This window comes from Neopelma chrysocephalum, unplaced genomic scaffold (genome assembly GCF_003984885.1).
Source record: "Neopelma chrysocephalum unplaced genomic scaffold, ASM398488v2 Primary Assembly neopelma1_92, whole genome shotgun sequence".
Lineage (NCBI taxonomy): Eukaryota > Metazoa > Chordata > Aves > Passeriformes > Pipridae > Neopelma > Neopelma chrysocephalum.
In genome coordinates this window covers 2,042,585-2,058,857 of record NW_020897754.1, presented here as the reverse complement: position 1 = coordinate 2,058,857, position 16,273 = coordinate 2,042,585, and the positions used below count along the sequence as shown (strand labels likewise).

General features: G+C 40.9%; 1 protein-coding gene across 2 annotated transcripts in view; it reads left to right on the top strand.

Annotated features, from left to right (window-relative positions):
- The window catches only part of SULT4A1 (sulfotransferase family 4A member 1), a 27,053-nt gene extending 17,975 nt beyond the window's left edge, over positions 1–9,078 (top strand). The window contains exons 5-8 of one of the 2 annotated variants that reach the window (XR_003535913.1): positions 2,337–2,431; positions 3,839–4,053; positions 5,700–5,829; positions 7,394–9,078. Coding sequence is in view for 1 of the 2 variants with exons in the window: in XM_027693575.1 (XP_027549376.1) it covers positions 2,337–2,431; positions 3,839–3,977; positions 7,394–7,506 (347 nt within the window). In the remaining variant the exon portion in view is untranslated. The remainder of the gene's footprint in view (positions 1–2,336; positions 2,432–3,838; positions 4,054–5,699; positions 5,830–7,393) is intronic. The other variant, XM_027693575.1, reaches the window with a different exon arrangement.
- Positions 9,079–16,273: the final 7,195 nt, after the last annotated feature.

The window sequence follows — 16,273 nt, the reverse complement described above, 5'->3', positions numbered from 1 at the left end:
TGGAAAAATGCAGCTCTGTAATGAGAATTCTGGAAAACTGCAGCTCTAGAACGAGAATTCTGAAAAATGCGGCTCTAGAACGGGAATTCTGGGGAAATGCGGCTCTAGAACGAGAAATTCTGGGAAAATTGCGGCTCTAGAATGAGAAAATCTGGGAAAATTGCGGCTCTAGAATGAGAAATTCTGGGGAAATGCGGCTCTAGAATGAGAAATTCTGGGGAAATGCGGCTCTAGAATGAGAAATTCTGGGGAAATGCGGCTCTAGAATGAGAATAAAACAACCTGCTTTACAGAAACTCCCTGTGAAGTTTACTCAGTGCACTGTGTTCCCACTCAGGCTGCACTGCCTTGAGTAGTGCTTTGGCTTTTTGCCAGTGGATTTCCCAGCTGGAAAGTGTGGCAAAGACAAAAATTCTACTGCCTTTTGTTTCTCTGCAAAACTTTCTTCATATGACACTAAGAATTCACTCTGTGCACTGAGAGCAGGGTCTCCTCCAGGTCCAGAGCAGCAAACTGTTCTTCAGCCTGGGGTTTGGAGGAGTTGATGCTGAAGGAGCTGTATAATAGTAAAGGGGAGAAAAGAGTCAAGCCTGGAGGGTATTTAACAGGCCTTAAAAACCTTTCTTCTGCAAGAGAGGATTAATGCTCTCCTCCCATTCCAACCCACCTTCATTTTTTTCCTTTACAATCCCTAAAAATGGAATATTTGCCTGTAGCCCAGGATCAGGAACCTCTAGACTAGAGACTAAGAAAAACACATTAGAAGGTCTTCTAAGACAGGGGAAAGGTTGGGTGCTCTTTTGCATGTAAGAATCCCAGGAGTTATTTATACCTTCATCCTGTAGCAGCTGATTTATCACAACCTCCCAGAGTCAGTAAAACATCACAGCGTGTTCTGTGGCCATGATTGTGCAAATGGAGTGCTTGTAATACAGTAAATTTAGCATTTAACTAAATGTTTGCATCTCGTGGAAGCAATGCAGCAGAATTCTGGTAACTGGAATACTTTCAATGGACAAAGATGTTCAGTTTCCTAGGAAAACAATTTTTATCAGCTGACTCATTTTCAATTTTTATAAAGGCACTGGAAAAATTCCATTTTTGTTATTCCAGTTAAGAAGTTCACACATGAAGTCAACACATCAGTGTTCCAGTGGCCAGAGTTAAACAATTCTTTTTAAAAGGGAAAAAGGTGGCTTGAAAATACAAGCATAAAAAGGTTTTTTTTTAATATTTTTTTCTATCTGCTGAAAAGATAAAATTGACCAAAAAAAAAATACTGGGAAAGAATGTGAAAGACTGCTTATCGTATTTGCTTAACTCCTGCCTTGATTATATGAGGTGCTTTGCAGGAATTTATCACTGGTAACAAAGAAATACGTAGGATGGGTTGTCTTTCTAATAATATTGGCAACAAAGGCATTCTCTAGGTTGAAAGTACCAACTACCAGTGACTGAACCTCTGGAAGGCACACAAAATTTGGCTCAAATCAGTGCAAGTGTGGAGTTAATTAGAGAAGTGGGGAAAAAAATGGGTAAAATGTTGGGGTGAAGATAAGGCTTCCAGTAACCTCAGCAGTGCTAGGAGCAGGAGCCCTCCCAGATTTTGGGGAGCACTCAGCACCTCATGAGCATCAGTAATCTGAATTTATTGTGTAATTGAGAAAACCAGTAACACTGTAAATGAAACTGTTCTACAGAAGTTGTGTGGAAGTGTTCAGAAAATAACAATAGAGGAGAATAAGTCCCAGGCTGTAGTAGAGGGTCAGAACATGTAGTGATAAATAATTCTCTCAGTCCATCCTGTGTTTTTGGGAATGATCACAAAGCATTTTTATGGGTCTGTGTCCTCAGTGCTTGTTTAAGAAAGTCTAAGTGGTTGTTAGCAATTAGTGGATGCCCTGTGGAACTTGCCATGAGTGCTGTGTCAAGCTTACAAGTGAAGGAAGCTGCAGTGGGATATGTTCAGTGCAGGAATTCATACAACTTGGAGCCACTGGAAGTCTGCCTTCTGCAAAGCTATCTGTGTAATCTTTATTTTGGCTCAATATCTCTTATTAATACTGAGCTTCAAGAGGTTCATCACGAAATATGGGGGTATTTTCAGTTGAATGTTTTATTGTCACGCTAAGTCAGTGCTTTTGAAAATTCCAAACTGATAGAAAAACTCTTTTTAAATGAAGTTCCTTGCTGTACATGGCAATGGGTCAAAACTAGACACTGCTATGAACCACTCCAGTTGATTTATTTTTCTCCTTTTTCTTTTTTTTCCTTTTTGAAAATTCTTAATAACAAAAGTGTTAATTTTCCTCATGCCAATCATAATGTCTTTGTAGTAGGATATGGTTCGTGGTTTGAACACGTGCAAGAGTTTTGGGAACATCACATGGATGCCAATGTACTTTTCCTCAAGTATGAAGATATGCACAAGGTAGGTTAGATGTATTTTAATTACATTTAGCACCCCAGTGTTTAAAATATATAAAGCACAAAATCTGCTTCTTCTGTCCATACATTGGGACTCTCTAAGTCTGATACCATTTTTAAAGCACTGGCATTCAGTAGCTTCTTCATATACATATTAATGTACTCAGGAGTCTGACTCACCCACAGGCACCAAACTACTTGCAGAGAAGGCAGTGAAGTGAAACTGTTCAGCACTTGCTACACTCAGCCCTGAGCATTCATTAAAAGAAATGTCTTGCTGTATGTGCTGTATAAGTGTGTGTGTGGGGGAAATTATATAATCTGTATTTTTTCCTGTATATTTGGCATTTATTCAGATTATTTTGTTCTTACTGCTTTCTGTGAAACTGTTGAAAACAATTAGATATGATCACGTAGCATAAGGTGAACATAATTATTGGGTCCTTACAGTATGCTGGCTAATAAATCCAATTTAATCAGAAATCTAGTGGAAATACCACACAGAACATTGGTTTCCATTTTTTATTGCAATGTGATATTTTTGAGGATTAATGAAAATATTTCAAGATGTTTATTTGACTGGAAAACTAATGCAAATACAGGGAAAACCCACCCTGTAAAGAGGCGAAGTCAGGGCAGAACTCAAGAAAGCTGGGTAAATGATAATTCTGGAGTGGGGTGATGAAATAATAAATAAACTAATAAAATGAGAGTATGTAAAATTTAGTCAGAATTATCTCAAACCCATGGTTTTGAATGATTGTATATTCCTGGCTGTGCTCACTGCTGGATGCTGCTGGAAGCTGGTGTCTTTCTCCTTCCTGATAAATATTACTATTTTGTCCTTGCAGCTCGAGAAGTCTTACTCATACTAAGGAACCCTGGAATTCTAGAGGTGCAAATTAATGACTGATTAATGCAAATTAATTCTCAAAGGCCACCCCACTAGATCCTTTCCATCTACATGACTGCAGCCCCAGAAGCTGGCAGTGAAAGAAGGGATGTTCTAACCTTTGTGATCATTTATTTTACCAAGATCAAAATCAGAGCAGCTTGTAATTCCTCCAAAAAGCACTTTGGAATTCTGAAGTGATCAGTTAAGGATGTGGTTCTCTGAAGTGGAAAGCGTCACAGTTACTTTAAACTCCCCATTCTAATATTCGAAGAAGTTCCATATTTGAAGGCTGTGGTCTCTGCCAACCTGTTTCACCCTCATTCCTTGGAATGTGTTTATTTCCAGCAAATGTGAAGGTGGCAAAAATTTCAAGGCAGTGGTGTTTCTACAACTTTTCCACTCGTGTTTGTCACACTCGTCAGGATAAAACTCACCTTGAAATATTTAAACTCACAGGGGAAAAAAAATTAATTTCAAATATTTTAAGTAAACTGGGGTTTAAATCCTCTCTTACAGGACCTTGCAACGATGGTTGAGCAGCTGGTGAGGTTCTTAGGAGTTTCTTATGACAAAGCACAGCTGGAATCCATGGTGGAACACTGCCATCAGCTCATTGACCAGTGCTGTAATGCAGAAGCTCTTCCTGTTGGCAGGGGTATGTTCAAAACCCACAGTAAAACCCTCCTTGGAGAAGTTGCAAGAAGCAACTGCACAGCTTAGTGACCTCCAGGGTGGGTTAAGATGTTGGTGAAATATTGCTGAAAATGATATAAATGATGCTGCAAATATTGCTGTGAAAATGGTGGGAGGTAACTGCCTCTTGGTGCAATTTGGGGGTAGTTTGGCTTGAGATAAAGTGAGGCGGGAGTGACTGAAAAGGGTGAAAAAATCCAAGATTGACAGTGTATATTCACACTGTGATGTGAATATACACTGCTCCTTCTGACTTTTGCCATGCCAAAGCCCACGCAATGCCATGCGTGACCTAAACACTTATTTTTTTAAGTATATCAGGTTTTCTAGAATAGCAGTTATTCCTAATTTCAGTTTCTAAAATCACCAGGAGCTGTAGATTCCCTTCCCTTACGAGCTTTTCCTTTTCAGTGCCTACCTCAGCTGTTTAAGGTGTGTTCAGCTTCCAGGTGTTTATTGTGGTGAGACCTTTCTTTGGGAACCTGAAGGTGCCATTTGATCTGTTGATACATGTGGCCTTTGATAGTGTCAGGAAATCAAGTCCTTCCTCAGTTGTCTTTGAGAAGCATAAAAGAGTGAGCTTAGGCTCCCTCAAATTATTTTCTGTAGGTTGTTTTATAGCACTCAAGGGCTTTTTTTAGAAATGAGGGAATAAGATCGAGATGGTCAGCCTCACATCTGCCTTGTCCAAACATAAAATCACTTCATACACTAGTTTAACCCAGTTTTATTTGGAACTCTCCCTTCTTCGTCCATCCATAGTCACGTTAGCACTTTTTGCCTCAGCATCAGACAGCATGTGTCTATCCTGACCACAAAGTCTTTCAGAGGAATTAATGTCCAGGTTATTATCCCTTACCCAGGGGTTCTGACCCGAGTGCTTTGCTCTCAGATTTCTGCCTGTAGGAGCCATTTCCACACCACCTCCCTCAGCCAACCTTCGTGTGACCTGCAGATCTTATCAGCTGTAATTTTTATACATATTTTCAAAACTCTCATAAAAAATATCAAGTATCATCAGCCCCTCTTGACTGCTTATCCTGCATTAGCCAGTTATTTATCCTTTTATCGTGCATTTTGTTCACATTGTGTAGTTCTGTTAAAAACCCACACGCTTTACAAAAGCCAAACTGTAATTTTACCAACACTCAGGTTTGTCTGAGGGCAAGTTTGCTTTCCCATGAAAGCAGGTTCCCCGGAATTCTGTACTACCTTTGTGTCTTTTTGTAGAGTCCTTCACCAGTTACTCAGCTCAGACTCTCTGTTAGAGTAACTTGTCCCGTTTGTGTGTTGTCACAAATGTTTCCCAGTGTCATACTTGGACAAAAGCCATTCCTCACACCTCCCTGCTTTTAACTGAGGAAGCTTCATTTTGCCATAGAGGAGGAAGGGAGTTACAACAGTTAATGTAATATTTTGTCATTTGTTCACAGTGTGCTTTTCAGTAAAAATATCCTTATTTTGAATTTCTTTTCTTTGCTGTCTCTGGCTTTTACAATATTTTGTTACTTCAGAATGTAGCTTCATTAGCAGTGCTTTGTTTCCTCTCTGTTTCTGTGACAAAGAATGGTGGCAATAACATGACAGCTTATTGTAATTTGTTTCAGGTATTTTTAATTTGTCATTAGTTACATTTACTTTATTATTTTGCTTTATTTTAGTTCTTCATTTTTTTTTCTTTTAGCACATTGATCTTTACTCTGAAGATAACCCTGAACTGCTGTGAAAGCAGAGCAGTGCTTAGATATGTTACTTGTATTTGACTCTTATCACATCCTAATTTACGCAGTTGCATGATTCAAATCAGAAACCAGGTGGGTGACTTTTTGACAAGCTATCAATTCATATGGTAAAACAAAACAAAAGATGTTGCAAATAATCCACTGTGTGTGTCCTTTGTAAAACTTGTCATTTGTCTGTACGTGTTGTTGGGGAGATTCAGGAATAAAAGGTATTTATTTGCCCAGCAGAGGAAGAAAGTATTTTATCATTATAATTGTTGAAAGTTTCATTTTTCATGCTGTACTTTATGCAGTTGTAGTTGCCAGAGCAAATTTTAAGTCAGAACGAGATGTTTATGCTTGCAAGCATTTTTTAAATGTTTTTCTTTTTTTTGAATACAGGAGAAATTTGGTAAAACCAGTAAATGGCATTTTCAGTTTCAGGTTATTTTGATCTTTGGATCCTGAAACAAAACCAGGATATTATCATACCTACAGGAGTTATAGAAAAGTACTGGTTTCATAAAACAGCCCTTGCCACATGTCATGTTACCATGTAATATGTAGATGTTTCAGACAGTTTTGTTTCTGGACTCAATTATAAAGTTGCTGCATAAAAGCAATGGTAATTAAATTAAATGGGTATTCTTCTTATGCATCAAGTGCATAATTAAGCTCCCTGCATGTAGCTTTGTTCTTGCTGTTATGATTAAACTCTCTGGTAGCACAGTCCCAATTCTCCTTTCATTTATTCCAGTCGAACAAGCCTGGATTTTGTCTTTATATCCAGCATAAATGAGACAAGAATTGGGCCTCTCAGTCTGGTTACTCCATGGGGCTCATTCAGCTGCAAGTAACTCTGGCTGACTTTGAGTTAAATAAATTTTGGACTGCACTGGAACAGTTGTTGAGGGGTCAGGAGTGTCACCTGGTTATGTTGCTGTTTGGGTCCAGCAGAGTGGATAAATACTTTGTACAAGGAAGGAGCTCAGTGTCATCCACCCAAAGCTTCCTATTGCTCAAAATTAAAATTTAAGTGGCACAGACTTGGTGTGTGGCACTTGTTCTCTTTCATAGATAGAAACTAGGCACTGATATTTAACAAACAAACCTCTCCATATGGAGGAATGTAAATTCATCTGTTGAACTTACCTCTAGACACAAAATAATAGAAATCAGCAATGAAAATACCACACTTCAGTAATCAGTTTAATACTCCACATTCCGTGTACCTTTTGGATACTTCCCTAACCAGTGTGTGCTGGAGGCACAGTGAGTTAGAAATGTATTATTAGCTGTTGGAATTATTCAACAGGCACAGTTTGCACTGAAACCAGAAATCCACCTTTGAATGAATACCCAGCCCCAGCTCTGTGTTCATTTCTGATTAAGGCTAAAGTCTCACACAGAACTGAATTATTCCTGTATAATGCTGGGCTGGTGCTGGTGAAGAGGTGTATGGTATTTATTTAATGGGTTGTAGCAGGATAATTGGGTAAGACAATGAACAGCCTTTGGTCTCATTAAGCATTCAATGAAAGCCAAGGCCAAGACTGATTAGAATCTCCCAGATGATAGTTGGTGCACAATTAGACTGTAGATATTCAGAGTCCTGTTACATCCACTCTCTGACTTGTGTTCCTTCTCTGTGTTTCAGGACGAGTTGGGCTATGGAAAGACATCTTCACTGTTTCAATGAATGAGAAGTTTGATTTAGTTTATAAACAGAAGATGGGAAAATGTGACCTCACATTCGATTTTTATTTATAAAAAATGCATGCCTATGATATCCAGATATAGCTAGAAGTGCTTTATGCATTCATTTATTACCTGCTGGACAAACTACTGTAGCTATTATGTGTAATAAAATTTAAAGAAAGAGAAAACAATCCAAGTAAACCATATCAGATACAATTTATCTTTGATCCTAAGCAGCTGTTTATCTTCTGGTATTTAAATCCTGTGTCCACATGCAAGAAGTTCCCAGGCAATACTAGAACATTCAGCTGTTACGGAATGTATTATATACTTATAAGGTATGTACCATATATGCAACTAGAATGTACACCTTTTCAGCCCCACATTGATTATTTAATGTGTTTTATAAAAGCTTGTCACTAGAACCTAAATAAATGTCCATAGACCAAATAAAAAAAAAAAGATTTCTGAGGGAAACAAGTTAATAGGCCAAAATATTCTGTTAGAACGATCTCAGGGGTTAATCGTCACATTTATTTTTATAGCAGGTATAGCAAGTATAAATAAATCCCATCCCAAAATAGTAACTGATCCAAGTGGGGTTCACATTAGGTTCTGCACACCCTTATCTGTGTGATCTGAGTAGGTTCTCTGTGCGCTGGCATATTCTGCAGGACAGGGCTTGTTGCGATGTGCAGCCTGATCCCAGAACCCACCTGTGCTTTCATGGATGGCAGCTCACAGCTGGCTCCCCCATGGATGCAGTTCAGCTCCATGGTGAGGGTCAGCACACAGAAGATCCTCAAGCCCTCAAGTCTAGTTCAGTCCCACAAAACTGGGCTTAAAATCAAGGCATCTGGTGCAGGGGCTTTCTTGAAGGATCAGCCTCTGACCCGTATCGCTTTCCTGTGTAGATGTGGATTTCTCCCATTAGGAGCAGAGAATTTCTCCCGCTGGAAGAGAGAAGCTGAGGTGCTGGGTAGCCTCTGGTTCCACTAAAAGGTGACTAAGGGCACTTAGCTCTGTTTATGGCTGGTGCTCCTGGACTCCACCAGCCCCAAGGGGAAGGTGAGTCTGTGCCAGTGTAACTGCAGCATCCGGGGAAGAGAGTTGGTGGATGTGCCAGCAGGTGGGAGTATTGCACAAATATCCATGCAGAACACAGTTCCAGGAATTGTTAGCCGTGACTGGTCTGGATTATAATCAGGATTCAAGTTTCTTTCTGTATCTTTTCTTTTCAATCTCCACGACAGGTACACAACCGGCCTGAAGCAGGCTGCTATCACTATAGAATCTCCCAAATTATTTTATTTGTTCCATTATGTAATGACATCCATGCTTTTTAGGTTCTCAGCTGCAGGAGGCCCGTTTTTGCTAGTCAAATGTTCAGGCTCACCAAAAAAACCGTGAGGAAAGGACTAGCTTTTAGTGTTTCAGTTCTGTTGGGAAACTGTCAGTTCAGCAACTGGCAAGTGGTGTAGCATGATGTGGCTTGACAGCACTTTTCCTTGTATATTTGTGAGTGAAAATGCTTTCAGTGAAATTTTATTTCTATTTTTATATTTTTAGTACTGTATGAATATTAAGCACTACACATTATACTTCTGTGCTTGCTTGCTTACTGAATAAAAGATGTGTTCCATGCGTTGTGGTTGCTCATTTTCTAGACCTGCTCAGGGCCAGGTGGTCTTTGTGAGAGTCTTGGATCCTCTCTCCTACCCACAACTCCTCCCTGGAGACAGAAGAACCACAGAAATTGGGTCAGATGGGGTCTGACAGCACCTCATAACAAACCCCTGTGCAGCAGACAAATACCCACAAACTACACCAAGCTGCAAGAACACAGAAGTAGGAGAATTCCCTCTTGCTGCAGCGGAGGATAAAATCCCCCCACGATTCCTGCGGATTATAGTCAGAAGAAAATTTCATTAGCACCAAAAAAATCTACTTAAATCACTTAATCCTGAAGATGCATGAGCAGTACAACCTTACTGGCTACCTAAAGGGTTTCTCACATTTCTGGAGAGAGCAGGGAATCCTGCTCTGGTTCCCAGGCACAGGCACTCTCCTTTGCTACGGATGATGTCCAGCCCCAGCCTCCAAAGCCAAGAATGTTCTACATCCACGTTTTTAAGAGCCAGGTCTCTTCACAGGTTGTTTCCAAGCTAAGCCTCTGCAGAGGGCCACCAGCTACCAGGCTGGAGGGGGCACAGCTGGTTTGGCCAAACCCCTGTTTTCTAGTCATAAAGAGCAGTAGTTAGTGTGACAACCTAACAAAGCCTGGTCAAAGCCCATTCCCATGTAAGGCATGCTGTAATTCCACCTTTGGATCCCTGGTCCTTGGCATTTCAGTTTTTCTATTTAAATCCATAGGTGGTAAGTCCCTCCCTCTTTTGACAACTTGAACTTTCAGGACTTGGCCAAGTGTCACCAAACACAGACACCCCTTGGCCCCGTGCCCCAAATTGTCTCTGGAGAGAAATCCTCTTTGGTACAAATGCACTGCAAGTGAAGAACAAAAATGGCAGAAAACCAAGAGAATTATCTTTTTTCCTCCCCTCAACTAATCTAGGCAAGAAATCTTGGCACAGTTTTGTATACAAAAGGCTCAGGTGTTCATTGCAGTGAAGTTGGGCAGGAAAGAGGAAAGACAAGAAGGCTAATGAGTAACCACTAAAGATTCTCTGCATTTTGTACAAGCTTCACGACACAACATGGCTCCAATAGTTCTGGCAATAATTATAAAGATTTATAGGCTTGAGTCACCATTATTATAGGCCCTTCAGTCATGCCTGGGCTATAAATAACACCACTTAGTAGCTACCAGCAAAGGTTTAAAGGGAGGACTAAGGAACCCCATTTCCTGCTTCAGTCAAAAGAAAAAGGCTGAACAGAGATTCAGCTGAATCAAATAATATTAACCAAAAAAATTCCCAAGCCCAGTGACCACATTTGTAGGAAGGACACAGCACAGCAATGATGATGTGTAATCTCACTACAAAATCCATCTGATTTCTTTACTTACAGGATCTGCAGACTGGTGTCCTCTAGTGTTTGAATCATAAAACATATGCAGATGAGTATTTTCTGCTGCCTGTCATGATGTGTATCACACAGAACAGAAATAAGTGCAACCAATAATCAGCTTCATTCTGGCAGTGGAAAGAGAGTCTGCAAAAATGAGCATCTTCTTTTAAAAATAAAGCATACCCAGATATTGGCATAATGAGGCTTAGACCTCAAGTGCCAAGTCACAGCCTAGTAGAAACTGCTAGTTTATCTTCAGAGTGGTAAGGAAGTCAAGAACACTGATGCCACTCAGCTCTGGTCTATCAGCATAAAACCCAGCCCTTTAAAAGATGGGAGAGTGATGGCAAATCCTACAAGCAGACTGGAACAACAACCCCTTACAGCTCTCAGGCTTGAATCATGCTTGGATGCATGTAACATCCAGTGTCCTTCTGAAAGCAGGGCAAGCCTTTGTGCTTTAGAACCCCAATGTGTGGGAATCACTGTTACACGTGGGAATTCCTATTACATGTGGGAATTTCTATTAGCAGCTCAGGACCATAAATTGGTTTCGGGAAGAGTGAAGCTGTTTGCACCAGCTGAATAGAGAACAGAAAGGAGAAGCCTTTGTACTCCCTGCTGACACAGGAAGCTCCATGAGGTTGTTTTGGTGAGCTGTGCTGTGCCAGCACCATTGCTCTGGATTTTGCCGCTACATCAATGGGCAGAACTGTAAAGCCACACAACAATTTCTGCTGGAGCCCTGGCTGTGCACAGATGACAAGCCCTGGCAGTACACACTGGAGCAGTTTTAGGAGCTGCCACCTCCAGCTGTCCACACTGCCCCTGTTCCAGGAATAGCCACCGTGGAGGAGTGCTGGCTCCCCAGCTGCTGTGGTTCACAGGCTGCCACACTAACTTACACTGACAGGGATGGTGGCTTCAGAAAATGGGCTGATTTGTGAACTGCAGCTGCAAAGAGCCAAAGCACGTCCTCAGGTGCTGCCCTGGCTTGGAGGTGTCCTCCCAGCTCCTTGTCAGAGCTCTTCTATGGATTTTCTGTCACAGATTTCACCTGTGAAAGATATTGTCTATAAGGGTGGGATCATGTCCTTCAGCAAGAAGGAGAGAGAGCTCCATGCTGCCACATGGAGTGTGTTAACTAAAACCTGCCTTTGGGAGGAATATTGTTGTGCAGGAGGCAGTGCTGCAGTGAGACATGCTGTGTGACAGCCAGCAAGATGCAGAGAGAATGGTGAAGCAATGGCAGCTGACTGCTCACACTGATCCCAATCACAACCACTAATATGCCTGACTTGCTTGATGTGTGTGGCACGAGTGATATTCAAAATAAGTGCCACCCAGACAGTTAAATCCACTGTCACCATCTCTGTCACACACCCAGCTTTTGCCAGCACTGAACGCAAGATGACAATTTAATCTTCCCATGCAGATAACAGTAGCACAGCTGCTGTAACAGTGTGCTGAGGCTTCAGCCCTCGCAGGCCTTACATCTGCTTTCTCATGGCTTTGGAAAAGAGCCTCCCATGAAATATGTGAGAGATCCAAGGGCTCAGAACCAATTGGAACAGGGAAAATGTTTAGATTTCAAGCTCCACGGGGAAGACACTCTTTTATTTCAAAAGAAAACAACAACAACAACTTTTGCCAGGTACCATTCCTGTTTGCTTGTGTCCCCTAATTGTTTCTGGTGCTGCAATCCCCCCTGCCAACAGGCAGCTCTAACTCTACTGAGATAATCCAGGAAATGCTGCAGGAGACTTTCAGTACCTGGGATTGCCACCAATCCATAGCTGGTAGGATTTAAGCCCACAAAGGAAGATCCACAGTGAGTTTCTAGATCCAGTTCTTTAACTATCCTGCCTCAGCCACACATGCTTAGGGGTTGGTCTCTCTTGACAGCCAGACCCTTTTGGACATGTTCCCTCAGTAAATACCAGTGAGATTAGAGACTAAAACTGGTTCTGACTTTGTTTTTAGTATTAAAGATCTGCGTAAGCCTGTATACTCTAAACAGAATGAAAAAGGACTATAAACAAATATATGATGTAGGTGAATTCAAGCTGTAAACATTTGGTTTTTAACCAACTATGGATCATTTGGTCACTCCTTTTTACTCAGTAATCTGCAGCAATTTACATGAAGCTTTTGGAAATGAAGAAGTCATTTCCAAACTATTCTTTTTCTAGCAATAACTATGTTGCTGTGTGCAGCAATTACATCCCTGCAATCCTACTAATATTTCTGCTCAAGTCATTGTCTCTGAATGAACACTATCACTGAATTCAAAGGGACCACACGAAAGGTAAGTTACACACGCAAAGTTTTGATGTGCCCTGTAGGTCATTAATCTGTGTCAGGAACTACTGAAATACTGAACTTGTTCATGGATGTTTGAAAACAGCATTATTGGATGTGTGCTGGGGTGTCTGGATCCTGCAGGACACTTTATTTTTTTTCCAGAAAATGCCTATAATATAGTTTCCAACAAATCTTTAATTTATTAAAAAAGATACATCAAAGCTTAGGGGCAGACATAGAATAAGGCCCTTTTTTCATGTTGGAATGCAGTAATTTATGTAGTCCTTTGGAATTAACAAAAAAGCCACCAGTGCTGGGCTTTGGGTGATCCCAGTTCCCCCCTTGAATGGCTGAAAGTTCAGGGCAGGATAGAAGGAAGCCTTTTTGTTATTAAACTCCCTTATTTGATGTGCTTTAGGCTGGCTGCTTTAACTCTGGGGGAATTTCTGCCTTTGGGACAAAAAATTACACAGTTCATGAGTTCATAATATATAAAAAAATATTTTTCTTGAATATAAAGCATTCCATTCAATCTCTTATTGGCAGTCTATTAAATTAATTTTCCCCCTATTGATTTTATCTTGCCTGTGATGGTAATTGGAGAGTGATTTTTCTTGTCTTTGTCTCAATTCCTGAGCTTTTCCACATTTTTTTCCCCCATCCTGTTGAGGAGAGGGTGGGAGATCAGCTGGCAGCCAGTCTAGGTCCACCTACCCACTGTGGAAGCTTCTGGTAGCCCATTTCAGATCACACAGGAACTTATTCTGATGTGGCTCTGCTTGCTACAGCCTCATCATGGGAACAACAAATTGTGCTAGAGCCACAAACTCAATCTGTATGGAGGATTTCACAGCCTTAATTGTTCTCCAGCAATTGCAGAGGCTAACAGTCTTTCAAGGGAAATAAAATTAAATAAAGGACAAGGTTACAGTGATCCTTTTACTCTAGGTTGCATAAAATAAAGTGTATAAGGCTTAAAAAAAAATAGAAAGAAAATGAAGATGGGACTTTCTATCTGTCTTGCTTAACACAATAAAAAATAGTGAAACTTTCAGGAACAAATAGAAAAAACTTTCTATTCTAAAGCTTTGTTTATTCTTCCAAGAAAAGAAAAGGCTGTGATCCCGTGGTTCTGACTGGAACACTGTAACAGTTCCTCATTATTCTGTTAGTTAGAAACTGTCTTCTACCTTTCTATCTAAACTGATCAGAAATACAACATTTGCAAGATCCATCCATCTTAACTATAGTGAAACCTGCCTCAGCTGCAGGTACTTGCTATATGGACACTTGGGAAACTCTTATCAATTAAATTATTGAAATGAGAGCCAAATCCCTCAGTGCCTATAAATGCTGTAATTCTTCTTAAGATAGGAAAGCAAGCAGAGCTATTCTGATTTATGATAACTGAGGATCTTGCTCTAATACTAGTAGGAATGTACTCAAAAATATAAGCAATGGATCTGATTTGTGACTCTTTATTCACTGGTGTGAATTCCAGGTGACATATAAATCAGGAGCTATTCAGTGCTGGTGAGTTATTCCTGATTCATGCACTGTTATTTTGCAGGTGTGAAGGCAATGTAAGTAAGAAGAGAACCAGGCTGGGTATTGGATGAAACTTTAAATTTGTTTGCTCTGTACCAGTAAAGTTTGACTTCTTGTGGAATATGGACTATTTCTGAAGGGTCTGTGAGAAAGGTAAACTGTGAGAAAAGCACATATACTTCCACCAGAAAATTTGTAGAGTCCAGAAATATGCCAGTTGATTTTTACAGGAGTATTTCGGAGCTCCATTCTGATTTTTCTGAAGTCAAAGAAAGCTCTGCTAATGACTCGATCCGCAGCAGGATGTTCTTGTTGTAGCCTAATTACTGACCTACATTGCTGCCTTAGTTGTTTGAGCATCCTTTTGTAAACAGATTGGTTAAAAGGTGTCTGTTGATGTTGTAAAAAGGGCTGAGTAGTATTGAAAGGCCTGTGATTTTCCCTCTGCCTTGGGGTGGTTCAGCCTCTCCAGTGTCAGCTCCCCAGTACCCGAGATAGTTTTATTATACTGTTGCCTCCTCAGGCACAAGAATCTGGTGTTTGTTTGCTTCAGAAATTTGTTATTGTGTGCCTGTGTTTATGATGGGGTAGATCTTGCAGGCAGAACCTGTTCCTTAGAGATCTTGGACCCTCCCTGCTCCTGTTTTTTAGAGAGCCCACTTACTGCAAGTGTATGAGCCAAGTGACTGTGGAAGTGATGGCACTTAACCATGAATCACACGAAGAAGGAAAATGTTGCTTTCCACCTCAGTGGTGGAGAAAGAATGCTTGGAGGTTGATTTCTCTTAATGAATGTCTCCAGAGCCAGGACATCTGCCAGGGGTTGCTGCTGCAGATGGGCTGAGCTGGGAGATTGAGTGTGCTCATGACTGTCTGTGGGCACTGAGGTGAACTGGCACAACACGGCCCTTTCCAGACTGTCAACCACTTCTAACCCTCTGAAACAGAATGGCTGCCTCTTGGGTATGGTTCCTTATCAAATTAACTCCTGAAACGTGCCCAGGAAAGCTGTGTGACCCAAACTTGGGTCAAAATCCAGTGGGAGATGATTCCAACAATTTGAGCGTGCAGAGGATGAAGATGCAGCACCCAGCACATACCTCACTTGCTGCATGTTGAGCAGTGAGGGTGCTCTAATCAGAGCTACTTGATTTGTTTGATAACATGAAGATTGCTTAAGTTGCCAGGTGTTATCTTCTCTCCCTTCCCATTTCATTCTCCCTAGTAGTCCAAAGTACTGAGCTAGATAATGACAAACTGTCCTGGTTTTGTTGGTTTATTCATTTTGGATGGCTTTCTTTTGGGCAGGGTGGGAGGCAGAAGGGCTTTTCTGCCTGTATAAAATGCTGTATTTTTGCTAGATGACTAGTGAGTCTTGCTCTTGTCCTGCAGTTTTTACCTTGGCTGTGCAACATCTGCTTTTTTTTCCACCTCTCATCTCCCTTTTCAGAGAATTGACTGAGCCTTTCTGGTGGTAGTTGAATGGCAGGAGCAAGGAGCAGTTGATTACAACATATCTCCTCCTCTCTCTGATATGTGCCAGTCTCTCACTGCCACTCAGTTTGGGGAAACCCCAAGTTTCTGATTTCTTTAAATTACACTTGTAATAGAGGGAACAGGGTCTTGCATTATTTCCTTTGAAGTCTGACTGGGTTAACTTCATAAGTATTAAGAGAACTAACCTGTGATCCAGTGCATAAGACTGCCAATATATGAAAACATTTTTTGACTAATGACAATAAAACAGTATGGGAGAGACTGGGTGATGGTACCATCACCTGGCTCACCCTTATTTTATTGGCATTTAAAACCCATTCCACACAGTCCAAGACAAATGCCTCATTGTACCTGAATAAGCTCCAGGGTGGCAGAGCTATGTCTGATTGTTATTTTCCCAGTTTCTGTTTGTGCTTAGTGTAGTTCGCCTCAGATTTCTTGCTGAGGAAAATTAACAATAGCT